The 18,783-nt window shown below is 47.2% G+C and overlaps 1 protein-coding gene across 4 annotated transcripts in view; it reads left to right on the forward strand.

The window, feature by feature from the left end:
- The window catches only part of bag6 (BCL2 associated athanogene 6), a 31,325-nt gene that overhangs the window by 5,086 nt on the left and 7,456 nt on the right, over positions 1–18,783 (forward strand). Inside the window, exons 2-19 of one of the 4 annotated variants that reach the window (XM_015976617.3) lie at positions 2,815–2,905; positions 3,121–3,238; positions 5,053–5,264; positions 6,484–6,546; positions 6,619–6,741; positions 7,240–7,436; positions 8,451–8,583; positions 9,495–9,695; positions 9,776–9,998; positions 10,278–10,328; positions 12,722–13,056; positions 13,132–13,204; positions 13,287–13,627; positions 14,163–14,436; positions 14,514–14,683; positions 14,795–14,848; positions 15,059–15,167; positions 15,238–15,362. In XM_015976617.3, coding sequence (XP_015832103.1) covers positions 2,825–2,905; positions 3,121–3,238; positions 5,053–5,264; positions 6,484–6,546; positions 6,619–6,741; positions 7,240–7,436; positions 8,451–8,583; positions 9,495–9,695; positions 9,776–9,998; positions 10,278–10,328; positions 12,722–13,056; positions 13,132–13,204; positions 13,287–13,627; positions 14,163–14,436; positions 14,514–14,683; positions 14,795–14,848; positions 15,059–15,167; positions 15,238–15,362 — 2,883 coding nt within the window. In that variant the 5' untranslated portion in view covers positions 2,815–2,824. The remainder of the gene's footprint in view (positions 1–2,814; positions 2,906–3,120; positions 3,239–5,052; positions 5,265–6,483; positions 6,547–6,618; positions 6,742–7,239; positions 7,437–8,450; positions 8,584–9,494; positions 9,696–9,775; positions 9,999–10,277; positions 10,329–12,721; positions 13,057–13,131; positions 13,205–13,286; positions 13,628–14,162; positions 14,437–14,513; positions 14,684–14,794; positions 14,849–15,058; positions 15,168–15,237; positions 15,363–18,783) is intronic. The other 3 variants (XM_015976619.3, XM_070550980.1, XM_015976618.3) reach the window with 3 other exon arrangements.

The following is an 18,783-nucleotide window of genomic DNA, read 5'->3' on the forward strand; positions in this document are numbered from 1 at the left end:
CTCCTATATATATATATTTCCTACTGGACATTAGGGCTGCAACAACGAATCGATAAATTCGATGAAAATCGATTACTAAAAGCGTTGGCAACGAATTGCGTCATCGATTCGTTGTGTCGCACAACTCTTCCAAAAGCGCCCCCCCCCCCCCCCTTCCCGCCCGCCGTTGCGCGCAGACCAGAGCAAGTCAGATCAGCGCGAGGGAGAGCCGCAGATCAGCGCGAGGGAGAGCCGCAGATCAGCGCGAGGGAGAGCCGGCAGATCAGCGCGAGGGAGAGCCGCAGATCAGCGCGAGGGAGAGCCGCAGATCAGCGCAAGGGAGAGCCGGCAGATCAGCGCAAGGGAGAGCCGCAGATCAGCGCGAGGGAGAGCCGCAGATCAGCGTGAGGGAGAGCCGGTAGCGGCAGATCAGCGCGAGGGAGAGCCGGCAGACTTGAGCTGCTGCAAACCGGTTCCGCATTGTTGCACAGCGATCCAGGCAGCTGCTTCCAGCGCACGGTCCATTCTCAAAGTGGCGCAACCAAAAAACTATAATTAGCACACGATCGTTCATGTCCGCACATGTTCTCTATTTTCTGTCTTATTTGTGCCTGAAGCTCGCTACTGCGGAGCTCATCACCTGTGCTGTGGTGATGTCACCTCACGCAGCATCGAAAACGCGCTCTGCGCTTTTCGGTCAGGAGATCCCTTTGATCTGCTCAAAAGTAACTGATGAGGTGAAAAGGTAAGAATCCAGGCAACAGATTTTCTGGAGAGTAGAGGAGATGCAGGAAGATGAGAGACAGACAGGACAGGAAAATAGTTCAATAAAAACAAGAAAACAAAACAAAGTGTTGAAAAGTAAAATGTAGGTAGATTTATCACCACTACACGTTTTTACCTATAAAAAAACAATAAGTTATACACATGCCATATTTACACATCTGATACAATTCAGATCACCTTCAAAACTCAGTCACACACCCAGGGCCGTTTCAAGACATTTTGGGGGCCAAGGCAAAATGCCCCCCCCCCCCCCCAAATAACTGGGCTCCCCAGAAGCCTCTGTGTAATTCATGCCCTCTCCAGTAGTGTTAGTTATATGGTGTTTATAAAAGCCCCTCAGACATTACTGACATGTTCTAATATTATCAGATGAAAAACTAAATTATCAGACATGCTGTCTCATCTGCTTCTTTTATAAACTTGCAAAAAGTAACAAAACCATTTGAAAGCCACTATTTGTGGATTCTCTGAAAGTTTCCATGGAGTGTGTGACAACTTATTTTTTCATTGATCCTATCGTCTAATCTCACAGCTGAAACAAGCATCCTTAATAATCTGTGCATAGGAAGCTTACCGATGCTGTAGTAAAACAAAAGGTATAATAATTTATTATTAATAAAACCTTGTTGCAGCACTAAAGCAGAAAAATTAGATTTTGCAGTAAATATGCAAAATATTTACATATGAATTGTTTTAGAGCCCTTTAATTGGCAGAATCTGATATTAATTTAGTTCTTACAAAAAATGGGTCCCAACATGGTTTGTGTGGCGTTGCCATAGTGTGACGTCATAGGCACAGATCCCCTGTCCTCTTGTTTGGAAATGGAGATATGATCACCCTACATTAAACTGTCCACCCGGGCTTTTGCACTGCACAGAGACGCTTCGCTGCCTATGACTGAACGTCAGTTGAGAGTCAGTCTCATGCAGACTAACCAATGAAGAGAGGGCCTCAAGTTAAGACCCTCTCCTCATTGGTCAGTCCACACGAGGTGGGTCAAAGGTTACTCTGGGCGGGTTACGTGTTGTCAGGCATTCAAGTATTGAGTATATTTACTGCATATTACAGTAAAATATTCTGTATGTGACCACATTATGGTGATCCTTGGGTCGTGATGATGGAGCCCTTGAATATTGTTGCCCAGGGTACAACAAAGTGTTAATCTGGCCCTGGTTCCGCCGTCACATTCCCGCAGAAACTGGTTGATCACACCGGGGCCAGACTACTAGCGTGTGGTTTTACAACCACAATGTCCTCAGAAGCAAAAACGCTTTTAAAAGGGAGGGAGGAGTCCTAACTGTTGCTGCAGGCGTGTTGTGTGAGAGTGCAGTTATATACTGGTTAATATATTTTTGGGTTCAGTTGCTTTCATGTGGCCTAATGTGAGTCTATTTGGGATCATTGGAATGATCAGCAGCATTTCTTGATGTGACTTTATGGCAGTTGCCCAGGGCATCATCGCAAGGAGGATGGCATTCATTTACTTTTGTTTTATTTGGTATTTTTTCAGTCATTTTTGGAAATAGTGATCAATTTTGATTAATTCACAGCCTATGTTTAATTACATTTAAAATAAATGTCAACAGATGAGATCAAACAAAACAGATGAGAATTGCCCTTAAGCTGTTTAACTTGGACCAAGCATTTTAGGTCACAGATAGATGTAGCTTAGGGTCTCTGTCTATACACCTTATAAGACAATTTAGGTGATGGCATGTTGTTTTTCTGCTATTGAACTGTTTTCTAATAATGTTGTGTTAAATAAAGTGAAGGAAGGAGAGAAATAACGTTTCCCTAGCAGTTTTTAAAAATTTCCCCATGTAATCCGATTAATCGATTAATCGTGTCGAGACCCCATCCGATTAATCGATTATCCAAATAATCGTTTGTTGCAGCCCTACTGGACATATTCTGTGTGTCCATCCACTTTGACTAATTGAATTAGATTAGAATTGACTCACTAATAAAATTAAATCTTTGACTTGTCCTGTAACCAGTCCGAGGGAATCGTTAGAAGTCTATTTCACATAAACTTTTTATTTTTAAAGCAGGATCACCATGGCAGAACAAACGTCTGACATAGAAGTGACGGTGAAAACACTCGACTCCCGGAGCAGAACGTACACGGTTGGTTCTCAGGTAACGGCAAAGTTGCTGCTTCACTTTTACTCAGAGGTTCATAATTTTGTCTGTGTATCTTATTGTAGCTCATGATGTAATGATTGTGTTGCAGTCAAGACTTCAGCTGATGTTTAGCTGTAATCTGGTGCAGCACAGCTCTATTTGAATGATGTTTCTGTACTTGGGCACTTAAAAAGAGATAAACTCACACATTTTGTTCTATCATTTTGCAGCTGACGGTGAAAGAGTTCAAGGAGCACATTGCCCCCTCAGTTGGCATCCCTGTAGATAAACAAAGACTCATCTACCAAGGCAGAGTGCTGCAGGATGAACGGACGCTGGCAGATTACAGTAAACCTTTTGACTCCATTCAGCTTTAGCTCAGGAGATAATTTTATCCCTTTATACAGACAGAAATCAAAATTTTTGGGTTATTCTTAGTGATATGTTTCATGCTGATATTTATGTTGATGTGATTACTATGAGTGGGTTAATTACATTTGTCTCACTGGGCTGCAACTGTGGGAGACAAGTTGCAAACAAGATCCATGAAAGAGTTTTTAAAATGTCTCCGAATATTCATCAGGAATCTAAATTTCCTGAGGAGATTTCCTGCTGAGATGCTTGAAAATGAGGAAAAATGAGCAAATCAGAGTTCACACAAGTATCTCACCTCAAACCAAAACCATCTCAGTTGTTTTCTACTTCATTTGTGTGCATCAGAAGATGACAGACAGCTCTGTACAGGAGTTGGTAACCAAATTGGAATTAAAGTGGGACATGGGGTAGGGCTGTCGCAGTAACCGCAAAAATGAAATATCGCAATATGAAGAAACCCACCGCGCTGCATCATGGGCCACCGCGATTACTGAACTTGGTTCAACTCAGTGATGCATGTTGAGAAGGATGGCTGCACTGGTATCAACTTCGCTCCTTTGGGAGCACTTTGGTTTTCAGTACGTCAGCTGCTGCGCAGCCAGAGTCCTTGGCCGAGACAGAGCTGCCACCAGCGGCAAAAAATAATAATAAACGCTGGGAGACCTGCTGAAGTCCCAGACAAGCACTGCTTCTGCAACCGTCCTGAAGAGAGTTTGAGCCGAGCTGGAGCTCACTCGCTACCTGCAGGAGGAACGCATCCACCCTAAAGAAACCCCCCTGACATGGTGGAGCAACAACCGGGAGAGATTCCCTTTGCTCGCCAGAGTCGCACGCAAGTACGTGTGCGTTAGTGCAACGAGCGCACCATCCGAGAGGGTTTTCAGTGTTGCTGGAAATGTTGCCACCCCTCTCAGATCCTCTCTCAAACCGTATATGGTTAACATGCTGGTTTTGCTTGTGGGTAACAAGGACGTTACCGAGCTATAAATCACCGTCATTCGTGTGTGTGAAAGTGAAATGATAGTGCGCCCACCCCCCACCCCCCTGGCGCGCGCGCGCCCGGTACATGTAATTTTTTTATGCTTGATTTTAAACAACTAAACAAAATGTGGACTTGTTTCTTATTTGTTAGATGCTGCAGCCAAATTTGCATTTAAAAGTTTAACCTTCTCCTGAATTTTGTTGTTTTTAAGTTCAGTCGGACTCCGACTGTCGGAGAAACAAACGTTACTGCGATCTGTGTTGTTACTGCCCTTTGATCTGCATTCAGTAAAGTGTTATAAAAGAAGGCATGGCAATTTTTAACCTTTTTTAAATGTGTAAACATTATGTTTAGATAGTACTGCAATAAAAAAAAAAGGGCTGCAATAATATCGCACACCGCAATATTAAGCCACCCTGAATCACCGCAGGAGGAATTCCTCAACCGCGACAGCCCTGACATGGGGGACACAATTAAGACTCACTGTTACTAAACTGCATGGAATCCTTAGCAAAACGCTCAGTTGAAATTCTTGTGTCTTGGCTGTAATCAAAACTCTTTGCAAAGCTGTCACACCTACCCTTTCTGTGTTTAATTAGCTCATTTTAGCTGATTGTGCATCTCTGACTTGTCGCCTAAAGCTGGAGTCCAGTGAACAACTAGTGAAAAACCAGCTGACTGGAGATATTTAGCTGCTGTTTTAATCCATGAACAATTTTATGATTTCAATACTTTAATGGTTAATTTCCCCTGGTGTTCTGCTTTTCCAGACACTTAAACTGAAAATGTTCTGGTGTTTTTGCAGATGTGGGCGGAAAGGTGATCCATCTTGTGGAGCGGGCCCCGCCTCCACCCTCCCAGGCTGGCTCAGGGTCAGGGGGCACTTCAGCCGACAGCGGGCCATCTTCATCCTCCCAGGGAACGTCACAGGTGCCACACGATCGCAATGCTAACAGCTACGTTATGCTAGGTACATTCAACCTGCCTGTGAACATCATGGATCCCCAGCAGATACAGGTTGGTCTGCATCTGGGCTTTACTCTCCTTTAAAGGTCATTTCAGGCTAACATCTCATGAATCTGATCAGCTCTACCACCTCAACGAGACTCATCTTCCATTGAATTAACTTTTTTTTATTTTAACAAATTAAAAACTAATCAAGATTAAAGTTTGTGTTTTTGTATTTTCATAGCCTCTCATTCCTTTATGTCTAAAATTAACCATTTTTCTTTCCGATCTACTTTCCTTCATTCTTGCATGTAATCCTCACACTTTCAAATTTTCTTTTAGGAATTCAAAAGTCTAATATTTTCACCCTAATCTCAGTTTGTAGAGTTAGATTTTCTGTTTGTGTGTAAATGGTCTTGGTGGAGTTACTGAATATTTGATAGAAGTTGGGTTTAACATTTATAAAAGGACATTTTCAGGCTGCTTATTCAGAGACAAACCAGGAGTGTTGCAGGTAAATTGGCCAGCTGCACTTTCACCTAGACAGAAGTTTCCCACTGCGGTGTGAAGTGGGCATTTATCAGATTATGTGCCGGAAAGTAACAAATAACAGGCGATAATGGCATTAATCGTCAAACATCTAAACGCGTGGGCAGCGGAGTTTCCAGAGTTGGAGTACAGGTTGTAGTCGATCAGTTTTGAATAATTAGGTTGTTCAACCAAACTTTAGAGTGTTGAGTTACATGTTGGGTTGGGTTTTTTTGAGAGGTGTGAAGGTGGGAAGAGAAGACGTGGAGGCTGATTAACCATCATGCAAGGGCTGGGCGATATGGCCTAAAATCAATATCACGATATATTGAGGATTTCACCTCGATAACAATAAATGGACAATAACTACAGGTGTGCGCAGAGACAAAAGTTGTCCACCAGATGGAGCTGTCGCAAGTATTATGTTGAGTCACATTTTTTAGTGACTCAAGGTGGTACAGCTTCTTGAAGGGACATGAATGTTGCCAACCTACACACATCTTTTCATTTTTTTATTATCAAATTTATTGACGTGGGAAAAATGATCTCGATAATAGTCAGAAATTTCGATAATGATAAATTTTCGATGTATCGCCCAGCCCTATACCTTGCTAATTACTATCTAAATACTATCATAAATACTGCAAAGCTGCCAGGGCCGTGAAGATTGTGGCAGGTTTTTTAAATGAGCGTTCTAGCATTTGTTTTGTTGGTGGGTCAGTAGATGTGGGATAAACTGTGTGATTCTGTTCTGATGTAGATGACAGTCCAGCAGATGGTGTCTGGAATGGGAGAGAATGCCAGAGTCACCACCAGCTCCGGGGTGAGGCTCCATTCCTGTGGCTCTACTCAACCACACCTGATGAGGTTTTAACCGATGCTGTTCTTGTTTCAGACCAACGGGTCGGTCAACGTCCACATCGACATGGACCAGCCCATCCAGAGCGAGCCCAGGCTGAGGCTGGTGTTGGCAGAAAACCTGCTGCGAGATGTTAATAATGTCATCAACAGAATGGAGGTGAGATCCCAGCCTTTGGCGTCGGTCGTGCTGCAGAGGGACGCTCACACACACACACACACACACACACACACACACACACACAATGTATTCAGAGCCAATTCATGACAAAACTCAAGTGTTTTCCACAAATGTAAAAGTATAATTAAATTAAATGACATTTAATCCAGTTAAATCCAGAGTCTTTACAGACATTTTCACTGGAATTTCCTGTTTTCATAGGTTTTCCTACATAAATACATTTGTCTTTTCTCCACTCAGCTGCAGATCTGCATCTCAGAGCTGAAAATAACAGAAACATTTAAGCATTGTTTTATTTCATCTTCCAGTTAAATCAGGTAAATTTCCTTGATTTGTTTACATCTGCAACAACAGACAGGAAATAAAAGCACGATCATTAAAAGATCCAAGGAGAACCCTCTGTGACCTTGTTTACACACACACACACACACGCACACACACACACAAACAAATACAAATCATCTACTGTCCTTCCAGGGTCGGACAAGTGACTCCTCCCAAACTGAGACAACATCTGCTGCTGCCCCTCCGCCACCTCCCTCTTCTTCATCCACCACTTCCACTCCATCTCCATCAGCCCAGCCTATGGACACCTCCCCACCACCAACAACCCCCCCACCTCCTTCCACTTCTTCTGCTGAGTCCGAGGGACCAACTCCACAACCCGGACCCCAGTGAGACAAATTTTTATTCAGTCTGAGATTGGTTCAGACTCAGCCACTCCAGATTATTCTAGGCCTGAGTGTTGTCTTCCATGTGTTCCGATTGCATTTGCTTCTTTAACCTGCTTTAATCTGAGCTGCTTTTGCAAAAGTTCTTTAAACTAGACCACAGAGGTCAGAAAAAAGCCTAATTCACACTGAAATCATCAACGATTCGTAACAGCGCTGCTTCAAATAGAATCCATTATAGTCTATGGAGTGTTTCCAGTCGCATCGTTGCAATTTTCAGGTGCGTCCCAGGAGCGCAGTGCCGCTAAAGATAGGACTGCACTCTATTTTTGCTGTGAGCCGCTTCTGGGACACGTCAATTTCTGCAGTTAACAAAGGACTTAACAGGAAATTACACACAGTTTCAGTGTAAAATCCTCGGTAAATGTCAAAATAAAAGTACTCCAGTGATGCATTTTCTTATATATGAAGCTTACGTGTGACCCAATGGCTTATTTACTCCCGGCATCGTTCCAGAAGTGCAGCGGTGTGTTTTTCATGGCTTTAATCCCTGCAGTGGAGAGGAACAACATCATACGACATCAAATGCTATTTTCTTCTATTTGGTTTTATCGTAAATCGCGTAAACAAACCAACCTTGAAGTCTCGAGGGATTTTGTGGTCTTGCGAGTCCAGAGAGGAGCACAGCGAGAAAGCCGTTCCACAGCTTACACACTCCCGGTGTGTAATGGACCACATTGAACTGGGAGTAAAACGTTCCACGCCGCTGATGCCTCCAGTGTGAAACAGGTAATAGGTGGAGCATCATTCAGGTGTTCTCCATAAATGCTACAAGGTTAGAATCATTACAGCGGTGCGTTTTGTTTGTTGTTCGAGGGAATTAGTTATAGTTCACACGACCAGTCTTCGGTAATTCTATAAATGTGTCAAACAGCCTCATCTGAACTGGTGCGGTTGTTTTTAACGTGTAATGGGTTTCCGTCACTCTGACCAGTTTGTTTTCTTGTCCTCCTCCAGTCATCCCAGTCCAGCTGAACTGGCAGAGATGCTGTCTGAACTGCGGCGAGTTGAAGAGAGGCTGCAGCCTTTTATCCAGAGGGGTCACACTATTCTGGAGACGGCCACCACGGCAGAGTACAACAACAACACGGTAGGGTCCAAACTCTCCCGCCACCATAAATACATCTGAATGACCAGAAGAGCTGCTTTTAGATCCGTACACTTCTGAATCAGCAGCACATACTTCAAATTATTTTGCTCCTTAAACTGGCTCAGTGTGTGTGTGTGATTGTGTGGGCATGACTTCTATTTTAGCCTTGTTATTTTATGTAGCTTATATTTTACTACCTCCTTACATGAGCTGTCTTTAACTCATTCACTGCCATTGACGACTAAATTCGTCGTTTGCATTTTTTTACTGTGTGGGCGTCCGAACGAGCCCCCGCACCGCGTGAACAAACATCCCAGCTCTAAAGTCGATCTTCATCCACGTACGTTACACGTCACGTGATCAGTAAGCAGAAAACCCATGTGTTAGGAGATCGTTTTGGACCGTTGCTGTAAAATAAGTGAGGCGCGAACCGGAAAAGCTTCTGCCGATCACAATTCGACAACGGATTATGAAAGAACGGATAACGCTGGAAACTTGTGGATTCTTCTTGATGTAAGAGGTGAGTTTACTCTTTGTTGTGGTAGTTTTGGCGTTGACATCATCGTAGCGCGTAACGTTCTGTGACGGCGAAAACCGCTGGCAATCAGGAAACGGCTGGCAGGGAATGAGTTAATGAGCACAAAGTCAGTGTCGTTGACGTGTGCAATGACAACAAAAATCATCTTGAATCTTGAACATCTACCTTTAATAATTAGTCAACCAGCTTGTTGGTGATTTTAGCTTTGTTTTAAAAGACGAAATAATGCAACCTTAGATGCATATGTAGTTTTTGTTATGAATGTGGTTAGCTCTGTTTTACTTATCCTGAGGTGAAATCGCTTTTGGTTCTTGTTCTAAAGGGTTTTAAACATCTAACATGAACTAAAAGCAGATTTTTTTTTTTCACACAGGAAAGAGAGGAAGACCAAAGAACACTCTTCCAGATTTGTGAGTGTTTTCGTCTCCTTGGCAACGCCCTGGTTGCCCTGAGTGACCTGCGGCTGAACCTCATGACTCCAGTCCCTCGTCACCTTCATGTGATGCGGCCATTTTCTCACTACACCAGCCCCGTCACCCTCCCTGGAGCCGTGCACCATCACATCCCAGTGCAAGTACGAGGTGTTGGGGTGTTCAGCTGATTGGTGTTGTGTCTCTGGTTGCGCCACACTGAATGAGCTTCTGTCACCCACAGATGAACTTGGGTGCCACAGTGACTGTTGCAGGTAACAGCACTGAGGGACAAACTCCGCCCACCCAGCCAGCCAGCCAGTCGGAGCAGGCAGGTCAGGGACAGACCTCCCCCTCACAGACTACCCCGTCCAATCAGCAGGCTGGACAGGGACAGGCTGGCCCCCGGGTCATCAGGATCAGCCACCAGGCAGTCCCGGTGGTCATGATGCAGATGAACACGGACGGTGTGTTGTCCCCTCCCCGCCACTGATTGAGTCCTGTGTTTGTGTCTCAGAGGACTTCATCCATAAGAGTTGCTGAAAGACGAAGCGTGGATCTAACCAGACTAATGAGAAGTTTTCTCCCATGTTTGTTAAACCAGCCATGACTCTGATGTTGGAAAGGCACATTGTTAGAAAAACTGCATAGATTGTTTGGGTTGTAATTATAAATGACTTGCACTTGTGTAGAGCTTTTCCAAAGCACTTGATACTAGTTTTTCTGTTTATTTCTGTTATTTGCAGGCCCAAGTGGAAACTCAGCTGCAGGTACTCCACAAATGCCCGGACAGCCAGGTAAAGAGTCCCCACTCTAACTGGATCCAAGATTCTTGTTACTTTATAAAAGTTCTAAATAAATCCTGCCTTACCTGTTTCTGACTGGCCTTTGGTCACAGAAAAAGTTTAACACTTTGAGGACTGATAAGCTAACGGCTAGTCCAAGTAAGCAACTCTGATCTGGATTTTTCAGCAGTTTAGTTCATAAAATGTGACTTTTTAGTTTGAATCAGACTATTTAGAACTTCCTGCGGGACTCGAGTCCAGGATGGCCTGGAAGCGCTACATTCACCTGGAGATGTTTACATTTGTAAATAATTGCCGAAATCCATGCAAACAACCACAGGATATGAAACCAAAAATGATGGAGAGGTTAAAGTTTGGGATTTGAAGTTGGCTGCAACACACTTGTCCACTCTGAGTTGGCTTTTTGCTTATCGTAGGGTTGGGCATCGTTTGATTTTGAACGATTCCGATTCCTCGTTTCGATTCCTGTTCCTATTGATTCCTGATTCCGATTCTTTTAAGACATTACATGTTTTAAACGAGCTAGCCAACCACAGGTTCTACTTGAATGAAATAATCTTAACTTCAACATGAATTTTAATTCTATGAACACTAACATCACCTTCATTTAGACAAAAACATGTTTTGGAGATAAAAAGAAAAAGACTTGCAGCACAACCAGTGTGTTTGTTTCTGACCACAACCAAAGTCTGGAAGAAGCCTCTGGGATGAGAGGCTAAATGTCTCCAACATATCCAGAAACGTCCAGCTGTTTTCAGCTAAAACTCTCAGGATGATCATGTCCAGGATGACTGACAACTACACCTCCATGCTGCAGCAGCATTCAGTCAGAACAGAAACTGAAACCTAAATGAAGCTGCTTGTCAGTAACAATCTAACCGATTTTAAACATTAAAGTCAGGGGGGCTCGGTGCTGCACACAGACAGCTGGTGTGATCAGCTCTGAAAGGTTTTGATCACAATTTGCAGATCAGGTTTATTTTTCACGGAGATCGGCTGCAAATTCCTCTTCTGGTCGGCATGCTAGGAATCAAAATAAAAAAAAAAACTTTTAAAGTCGGTCCCGGTTCCAATCGATGCTTGATGCCCAACCCTACTTATCAGTCATCAAAGATGTTACATTTTCTAAGAAGAAAGGCTGCTCACGAGTCTTATCTGTGATGTGCAGGATCAGAAAAATGTGAACTCAATATTAATCATACACTTCAGATTAGCTTGAATACCTCTTCAACTCTTTGTTTTAAAGGTGCGGTTCACTTGTTTAATCGATACATTTGCAGTGGTCTCTAGTGGGACTGAATGCTTTGTAAGTTGTACTCTGTAAATTAACTCGAACTGGTACATGGACCGGTACAGTATTGATGTGGTTGGTGGATGATCCATCCAATAGAGAGAAGTTCAGAGTTCAGACCAAACCAGTCGTTCCTGCCTTGCTCCATCGCCATTTGAACCCGCCCAATTCGAGTCTAATTTCCCCCCAACATTTACAGGTTCTTTGTTCCGACGATGATGTGCAGGGTTTCCCCCAGTGCTTTATAAGTCTGGCGGCCCGCCAGGCTAAGCGTCATGCCCCGCCCCCCTCCCAGACCCTACCGTGTCCGCTGACACGAATGGCGCAACAAAACTAGAGCCCTCCATCAGCTGATACTGGTGAGAAACAGCAGTGGAACATGTGCAACCCCCGCTCTCACGGAGGAGCGCTGCGGGACAGAGCTGCTCCCCAATAGCCGAATCCGCCATGTTTAACTTATTTTCTGGGGGAAACCCTGGATGTGACATCACAAACGTGTCCGTAATAATAATCCTCAGGACTGAACGATCTCAGGAAAAGATCGAATTGAGATTTTTCTAGGAGAAATTGCGATTTAAGTTTGATTCATGATTTTCTTCAACTCGAGGTCGCTCAAAGACATACGGCCACAGCCTTTAATATTTACTGTAGCTGAGCTATGTAAGGGAAAAAAACAGGGAAATAACCGAAGTGTGCAGTTCTGTCAGCTGAAGAATTGGTCTCGGCTCCGGTACTGGTACTCCCCCTGTGCTTGCTGCCACCACCATTACACGGTTAAACCCCGGATGTCTAAAATAGTTCACACAACAGATCTTGGGTCAGTCAGAAGCACTACAAAAAATCGCAGCTTTGACGATCACGTGATCGCGTTTTTTGAAATCGCAGTTTTGGTCCAAAAATCGTTCAGCTCTGTGATCCACATAACCTGTCAAATGTGATCTGTAGCTCCGCCCCCATTAATTGGATTAGCTGTTTTCTGAGAAACATTAACAAAAGGCTGAGTCTGTATTTATGTGTGTTTTCTCTTTAATGTTGAGAATAAATGGATGCTTAAAGGGGAAACATTTAGTAACCTTTGCCCCTCCCCCTCTAGGTGCCGTCCCTCCTGACTTTATGAGGAATCTGATGCAGCAAGTCAGCCAGTACGCCACCGCCTTTGCCACAGCTCCCACTGGTCAGCCAGTCCCTCCTCAGCCCACCCCTCCCAACACCACACCCACCTCCTCAGCTACTACCACTGGTCCAAACACACCCACCACCACCCCTACTGCCCCCCCACCACCTTCCCATGCTGGCCCCCAGCAGCCCCTGGCCAGAGTTGTGTTTACCCGACCCCCCTTTGGCTCCAACATGCCCCCTCCAGCCTTCGGGCCTCGGGGAACCACCATCAACGTGAGGGCTGCCATGCCGGCCCAGCAGCCAGGACAGGTGGGAATGACGTTCACCTGCTGGTCTTGGGGTTCTCGTGGACTTTAGCAACTAAAATAAACTTTTTCATCTCAGGCTTTCAACCCTGCTGCTCTGAACCAGATGATCAGTGGACTGGTGGGACAACTCCTGCTGCCGGGACAGCTGGGTACGCTCTTCCTCCTTAGTTAGATTAGAATCTTTAAATAACACACCAGAGCAATAATACATCTTTATTATGTTTCTATCAGCTGGTCAAGCAGTCACGTCCAACTCCTCTACGTCCACTTTTACAACCACTTCATCCTCTTCTTCCTCCTCCTCTGAAACCTCTTCCTCCTCTACCTCCTTTACGTTTGCTGCCACTGGTCCAACGCCTCCTCCTGCTGCCAGTGCTGCTTCTACTCAGAACCAAGCAGGGACCACCAGTGGCGAGCCTCAGGACTTGGCACCGGATCTCCGTCAGCTCCTCGGTTCCCTCCTAGGGATGGCTGGAGGGGCAGGTGGTGGCCCCACAGGGGCCCCCTCAATCACAGTCACCACATCCGGTGTTCCAGCCTTCTTCCAGGGAATGACTGAATTCATGCAGCAGGTGGGTGCACAAGCGGCGGGGCTCACACAAACTCAATAAGCTGCTCAGATCAGATTCTAAATTTTGAGATTTTTGTCCTGAAAAACAAACTGAGGAGCTGTAGTAATGCAACTAAACATGTCTGCTCTTTAACTCCTGGAAAACCATCTGGTTATTGGAATCATCCAGAAGTCATCCTGATCGGTTAAATCAGAAATCAGAGTGCTTTTGGGGCTCATGAATGCAACATTTCAGACTTGTTCCTAGCCCTTGAATGCATCATTGCTGAGTAATCCCCTTTGTAAAAATAAAATGTTCTGTTATTAAAGTGAATCAGTATCAACGGGTCAGAGCTGCTCCAGAACCAGAGCCTGGTGTTGCTGCAGCTTTTAGAGGTCACTCAGTTTTAAACTAGAAAAACGTCTCACACCTGCTTTGTCTTAAAATTTGTGTTTTTACATAAAATGTTTTTTTTTCTTTAGTTAAATGTGAAAAAAAAAATCCTAAACAAACATAGAAACTGCAGCTCAGGTCACTCATCTGCTTCTCTTTCTAGGCCTCCCAGCCCATTTTCTCCCCTCCCCCACATCCCTCTGGTACCGCTCCAGCTCCTGGGTCAGAACCCAACACAGCAGGAAACCCCCCTACAGCAGCCACCGCTGGCGCTGAGTCCCTGAACCCAGAGCTGTTTACGGGCATCGTCCGCGGTGTCCTCAGTACTATGATGGGTTCTCTGGGTCAGGCTCAGAACGACACGGAGAGCATCGCTCAGTTCATGCAGAGGCTCTCTCAGGCCACCAACATCTTCATTAGCCCTGAAGACCCAACAGGTACAACACACCTGTCCTCCTCTTTCAGCTGCTAGATTCATCTGGGTCACTCTTTACCCCTCCCTTCTCCTCCCCAGGGTTCTTCGGAGAGCTGCTGATGCTGGTGTGTCAGACCTTCACCATGTCTGATCTGGTGATGCTGCTTCACGGCCAGCACCAGCCCCTGAGCCGGATCCAGCCTCAGCTGTCCCAGTTCTTCACCCAGAACTACCTCAACGGCAGAGAGCCCACCGATGAGAACATCACTGTCAGTAGGACTCAGGAATCTGATTACTTTTAACTAACTTTAAATTCACATTAGTTCATTACTTTGTGGTTTAAAAATCAGGTTTGATGTTTAAATGTTTTTCCTCTGCAGGCTGCTGCCGACACGCTCGTCAACGAGCTGGAGGAGTACATCACAGAGAGCTTTGTGAGTTCCACTGATGCTTTTCACAGATTCAATGTTCCAAGATCTGGGTTCTAGAAAAGGTCAAAGGTCAGAAACAACCAGTGAAGCAAATCTGTTGTGTTTGAAGTCCCTGCAGCAGAAGGCTTCAGCTCTTTATTTTAACTTGACCAGTAATAAATCAAAGTGTGTGAGACGCTAACGATGGAGGTTCTGTCTCCTTGTCTCCTGCAGAGAGAGTCCTCAGTCACTGTGTTGGACGGCGTCGACGTCACACAGACCAACATGTCTTTTTTCAGACAGCAGCTGACTCAAATTGCCACACACATCCTGCGCTGCACAGGTGGGCCCAGGTGACGTTTAGTTTCTCACAGGAAACGCGCTGAGCTAAAGGTTTGCTGTTTTACATCTAGACGAGACGTTTGGGCCCAGGCTCCTGCAGATGTGTAACCAGGCTCTGTTTGAGTGTCTCGCCCTCAACATGCACTGCCTTAGAGGAGACCAGCGAGCTCTAACGGCCGTCATCAACCACAGAATCGTGAGTTTGAGTCGAGATTTATTGTATTTACTAGAACTGTTAGTTTTCCTTAAAGGTGTGGTTCACTGAAAACCATTTTTATCATTTTTGATTATAATTGGTCACTCGAGTTTTTCCCCATGGCCTCACCAAATTCCTCCCACGCCCGAGATTTTGCCTCGGCAACTGCCACTGCTGCACCACGCTTGGCTATCCGGTACTTGTCTGCTGCCTCCGGAGACCCACAGACCAGCCACGCCCTGTAGGCCTCCTTCTTCAGCCTGACGGCTCCCCGAACCTCTGGTGTCCACCAGCGGGTACGGGGGTTGCCACCACGACTGGCACCGGCCACCTTACGACCACAGCTAGCAACAGCCGCCTCGACAATCGCAGAGTGGAACAAGGCCCACTCGGACTCAATGTCCCCCACTGCTCTCGGGACGTGGTCAAAGCTCTGCCGGAGGTGGGAGTTGAAGACCGTCTTGACAGGTTCTTCTGCCAGGCGTTCCCAGCAGACCCTCACTATGCGTTTGGGTCTGCCAGGTCTACGCGGCATGTTCCCTTGCCATCTGATCCAACTCACCACCAGGTGGTGATCAGTTGACAGCTCCGCCCCTCTCTTCACTCGGGTGTCCAAAACATACGGCCGCAGGTCAGATGATACGACTACAAAATCTATCATCGACCTGTGACCTAGGCTGCCCTGGTACCAAGTGTACCGGTGGGCATCCTTATGTTCGAACATGGTGTTATGGCCAAACTGCGGCTTGCACAGAAGTCCAATAACAAAACGCCGCTCGAGTTCTGATTAGGTGGGCCGTTCCTCCCAATCACACCCCTCCAGGTCAAGCTGTCATTGCCCACGTGAGCATTGAAGTCCCCCAGCAGGACAATGGAGTCCCCTGATGGAGCACTATCTAGCACTCGTCCCAGGGACTCCAAAAAGGGTGGGTACTCTGAACTGATATTTGGCCCATAAGCACAAACAACAGTCAGGACCCGTTCCCCGACCCGAAGGCGCAAGGAAGCTACCCTCTTGTCCCCCGGGGTAAACCCCAACACACAGGCAGAGAGTCTCGGGGCTAACAAACAGCCAACCCCAGCCCTCCGCCTCTCACCCGGAGCAACTCCAGCAAAGTAGAGTGTCCAACCCCTCTCCAGGTCTCGGGTTCCAGAGCCAATGCAATGTGTCGAGGTGAGTCCGACTATATCTAGCCGGTACCGCTCAACCTCTGCCACAAGCTCCGGCTCCTTCCCCGCCAGCGAGGTGACGTTCCATGTCCCAAAAACTAGTTTTCTTGTCCGGGGATTGAACCGCCAAGGCTCCCGCCTTGGTCTGCCACCCGATTCGCATTGCACCGGACCCTTCATGTTCCTCCTGCGGGTGGTGGGTCCACAGTTGGACGAGCCCATGTATCCGGTTCGGGCTGGGCCCGGCCGGGCCCCATGGGCGAAAGCCCGGCCACCAGGCGCTCGCTCACGGGCCCCAACCCCAAGCCTGGCTCCAGGGTGGGACCCCGGTAACCCTCCGGGCCGGGTACTCCGACTCTTCGTTTTAACCGCCATGAAAGATCCTTCGAACCGTTCTTTGTCTCACCCTTCACCTAAGACCAATTTGTCATGGGAGACCCTACCAGGGGCACTAAGTGCCCCAGACAACATAGCTCCTAGGATCATTAGGGCACTCAAACTCCTCCACCACGATAAGGTGACGGTTCAAGGAGGAGTCCATGGAGAAAGACTATCGATCGGCTCCAAAGAGGTTCTGGCAAACTGTCCGGCGCCTCAGGAGAGGAAGGCAGCAACTCGCTCACACTGTTTACAGTGGGGATGGGGAGCTGCTGACGTCAACTGAGGCTATAGTCGGACGGTGGAAGGAATACTTTGAGGAGCTCCTCAATCCCACCAATGCGCATTCCGAGGAGGAACCAGAGCTGGGAGGCCTGGGGATGGACTGTCCGATCTCGGGGGCAGAAGTTGCTGAGGTAGTCAAACAACTACACAGCGGCGGAGCCCCGGGGGCGGATGAGGTTCGTCCTGGGTATCTCAAGGCTATGGATGTTGTAGGGCTGTCATGGTTGACACGTCTCTACAACATTGCGTGGTCATCGGGGGCAGTTCCTAGGGAGTGGCAGACCGGGGTGGTGGTCCCCATCTTTAAGAAGGGTGACCTGAGGGTGTGTTCCAACTATAGGGGGATCACACTCCTCAGCCTCCCTGGAAAGGTCTACTCCAAGGTACTGGAGAGGAGGGTCCGATCGATAGTTGAATCTCAGATAGAGGAGGAGCAATGTGGTTTTCGTCCTGGCCGTGGAACTGTGGACCAGCTCTATACCCTTGCAAGGGTGATGGAGGGGGCATGGGAGTTTGCCCAACCAATCCACATGTGCTCTGTGGATTTGGAGAAGGCTTATGACCGTGCCCCCAGGGGCACCCTGTGGGGGACGCTCCAGGAGTATGGGGTGGGTGGCTTTCTGTTAAGGGCCATTCAGTCCCTTTACCAGAGGAGCGTGAGTTTGGTCCGCATAGCCGGTAGTAAGTCGGACCTGTTCCCAGTGAGGGTTGGACTCCGCCAGGGCTGCCCTTTGTCACCGGTTCTGTTCATCACTTTTATGGACAGAATTTCTAGACGCAGCCGTGGTGTGGAGTGTGTCGAGTTTGGTGGCAGGAGAATCTCGTCTCTGCTTTTTGCGGATGATGTGGTCCTCCTAGCTTCATCCAGCTCTGACCTTCAGCTCTTGCTGGGTAGGTTCGCGGCCGAATGTGAAGCGGCTGGGATGAGGATCAGCACCTCCAAATCTGAGACCATGGTTCTCGACCGGAAAAGGGTGGCTTGCCACCTCCGGGTCGGGGGAGAGGTCCTACCTCAAGTGGAGGAGTTTAAGTATCTCGGGGTCTTGTTCACGAGTGAGGGTAGGAGGGATCGGGAGATCGACAGGCGGATTGGTTCGGCGTCTGCAGTGATGCGGACGCCGAGCCGATCTGTCGTGGTGAAGAGGGAGCTGAGCCAGAAAGCCAGGCTCTCGATTTACCGGTCGATCTACGTCCCAATCCTCACCTATGGTCATGAGCTTTGGGTAATGACCGAAAGAACGAGATCGCGGATACAAGCGGCCGAAATGAGTTTCCTCCGTAGGGTGGCCGGGCTCAGCCTTAGAGATGGGGTGAGGAGCTCGGACATTCGGGAGGGACTCGGAGTAGAACCGCTGCTCCTCCGGATCGAAAGGAGCCAGTTGAGGTGGTTTGGGCATCTGGTCAGGATGCCTCCTGGACGCCTTCCCGGGGAGGTGTTTCAGGCATGTCCTGCCGGCAGAAGGCCCCCGGGTCGACCCAGGACACGTTGGAGAGGTTACATCTCCAATCTGGTCCGGGAACGCCTTGGGGTCCTGCCGGAGGAGCTGGTGGACAAGGCCGGGGAGAGGATGGCCTGGAGCTCCCTAGT

This window comes from Nothobranchius furzeri, chromosome 5 (assembly GCF_043380555.1).
Source record: "Nothobranchius furzeri strain GRZ-AD chromosome 5, NfurGRZ-RIMD1, whole genome shotgun sequence".
In the NCBI taxonomy this organism is placed as follows: Eukaryota; Metazoa; Chordata; class Actinopteri; order Cyprinodontiformes; family Nothobranchiidae; genus Nothobranchius; species Nothobranchius furzeri.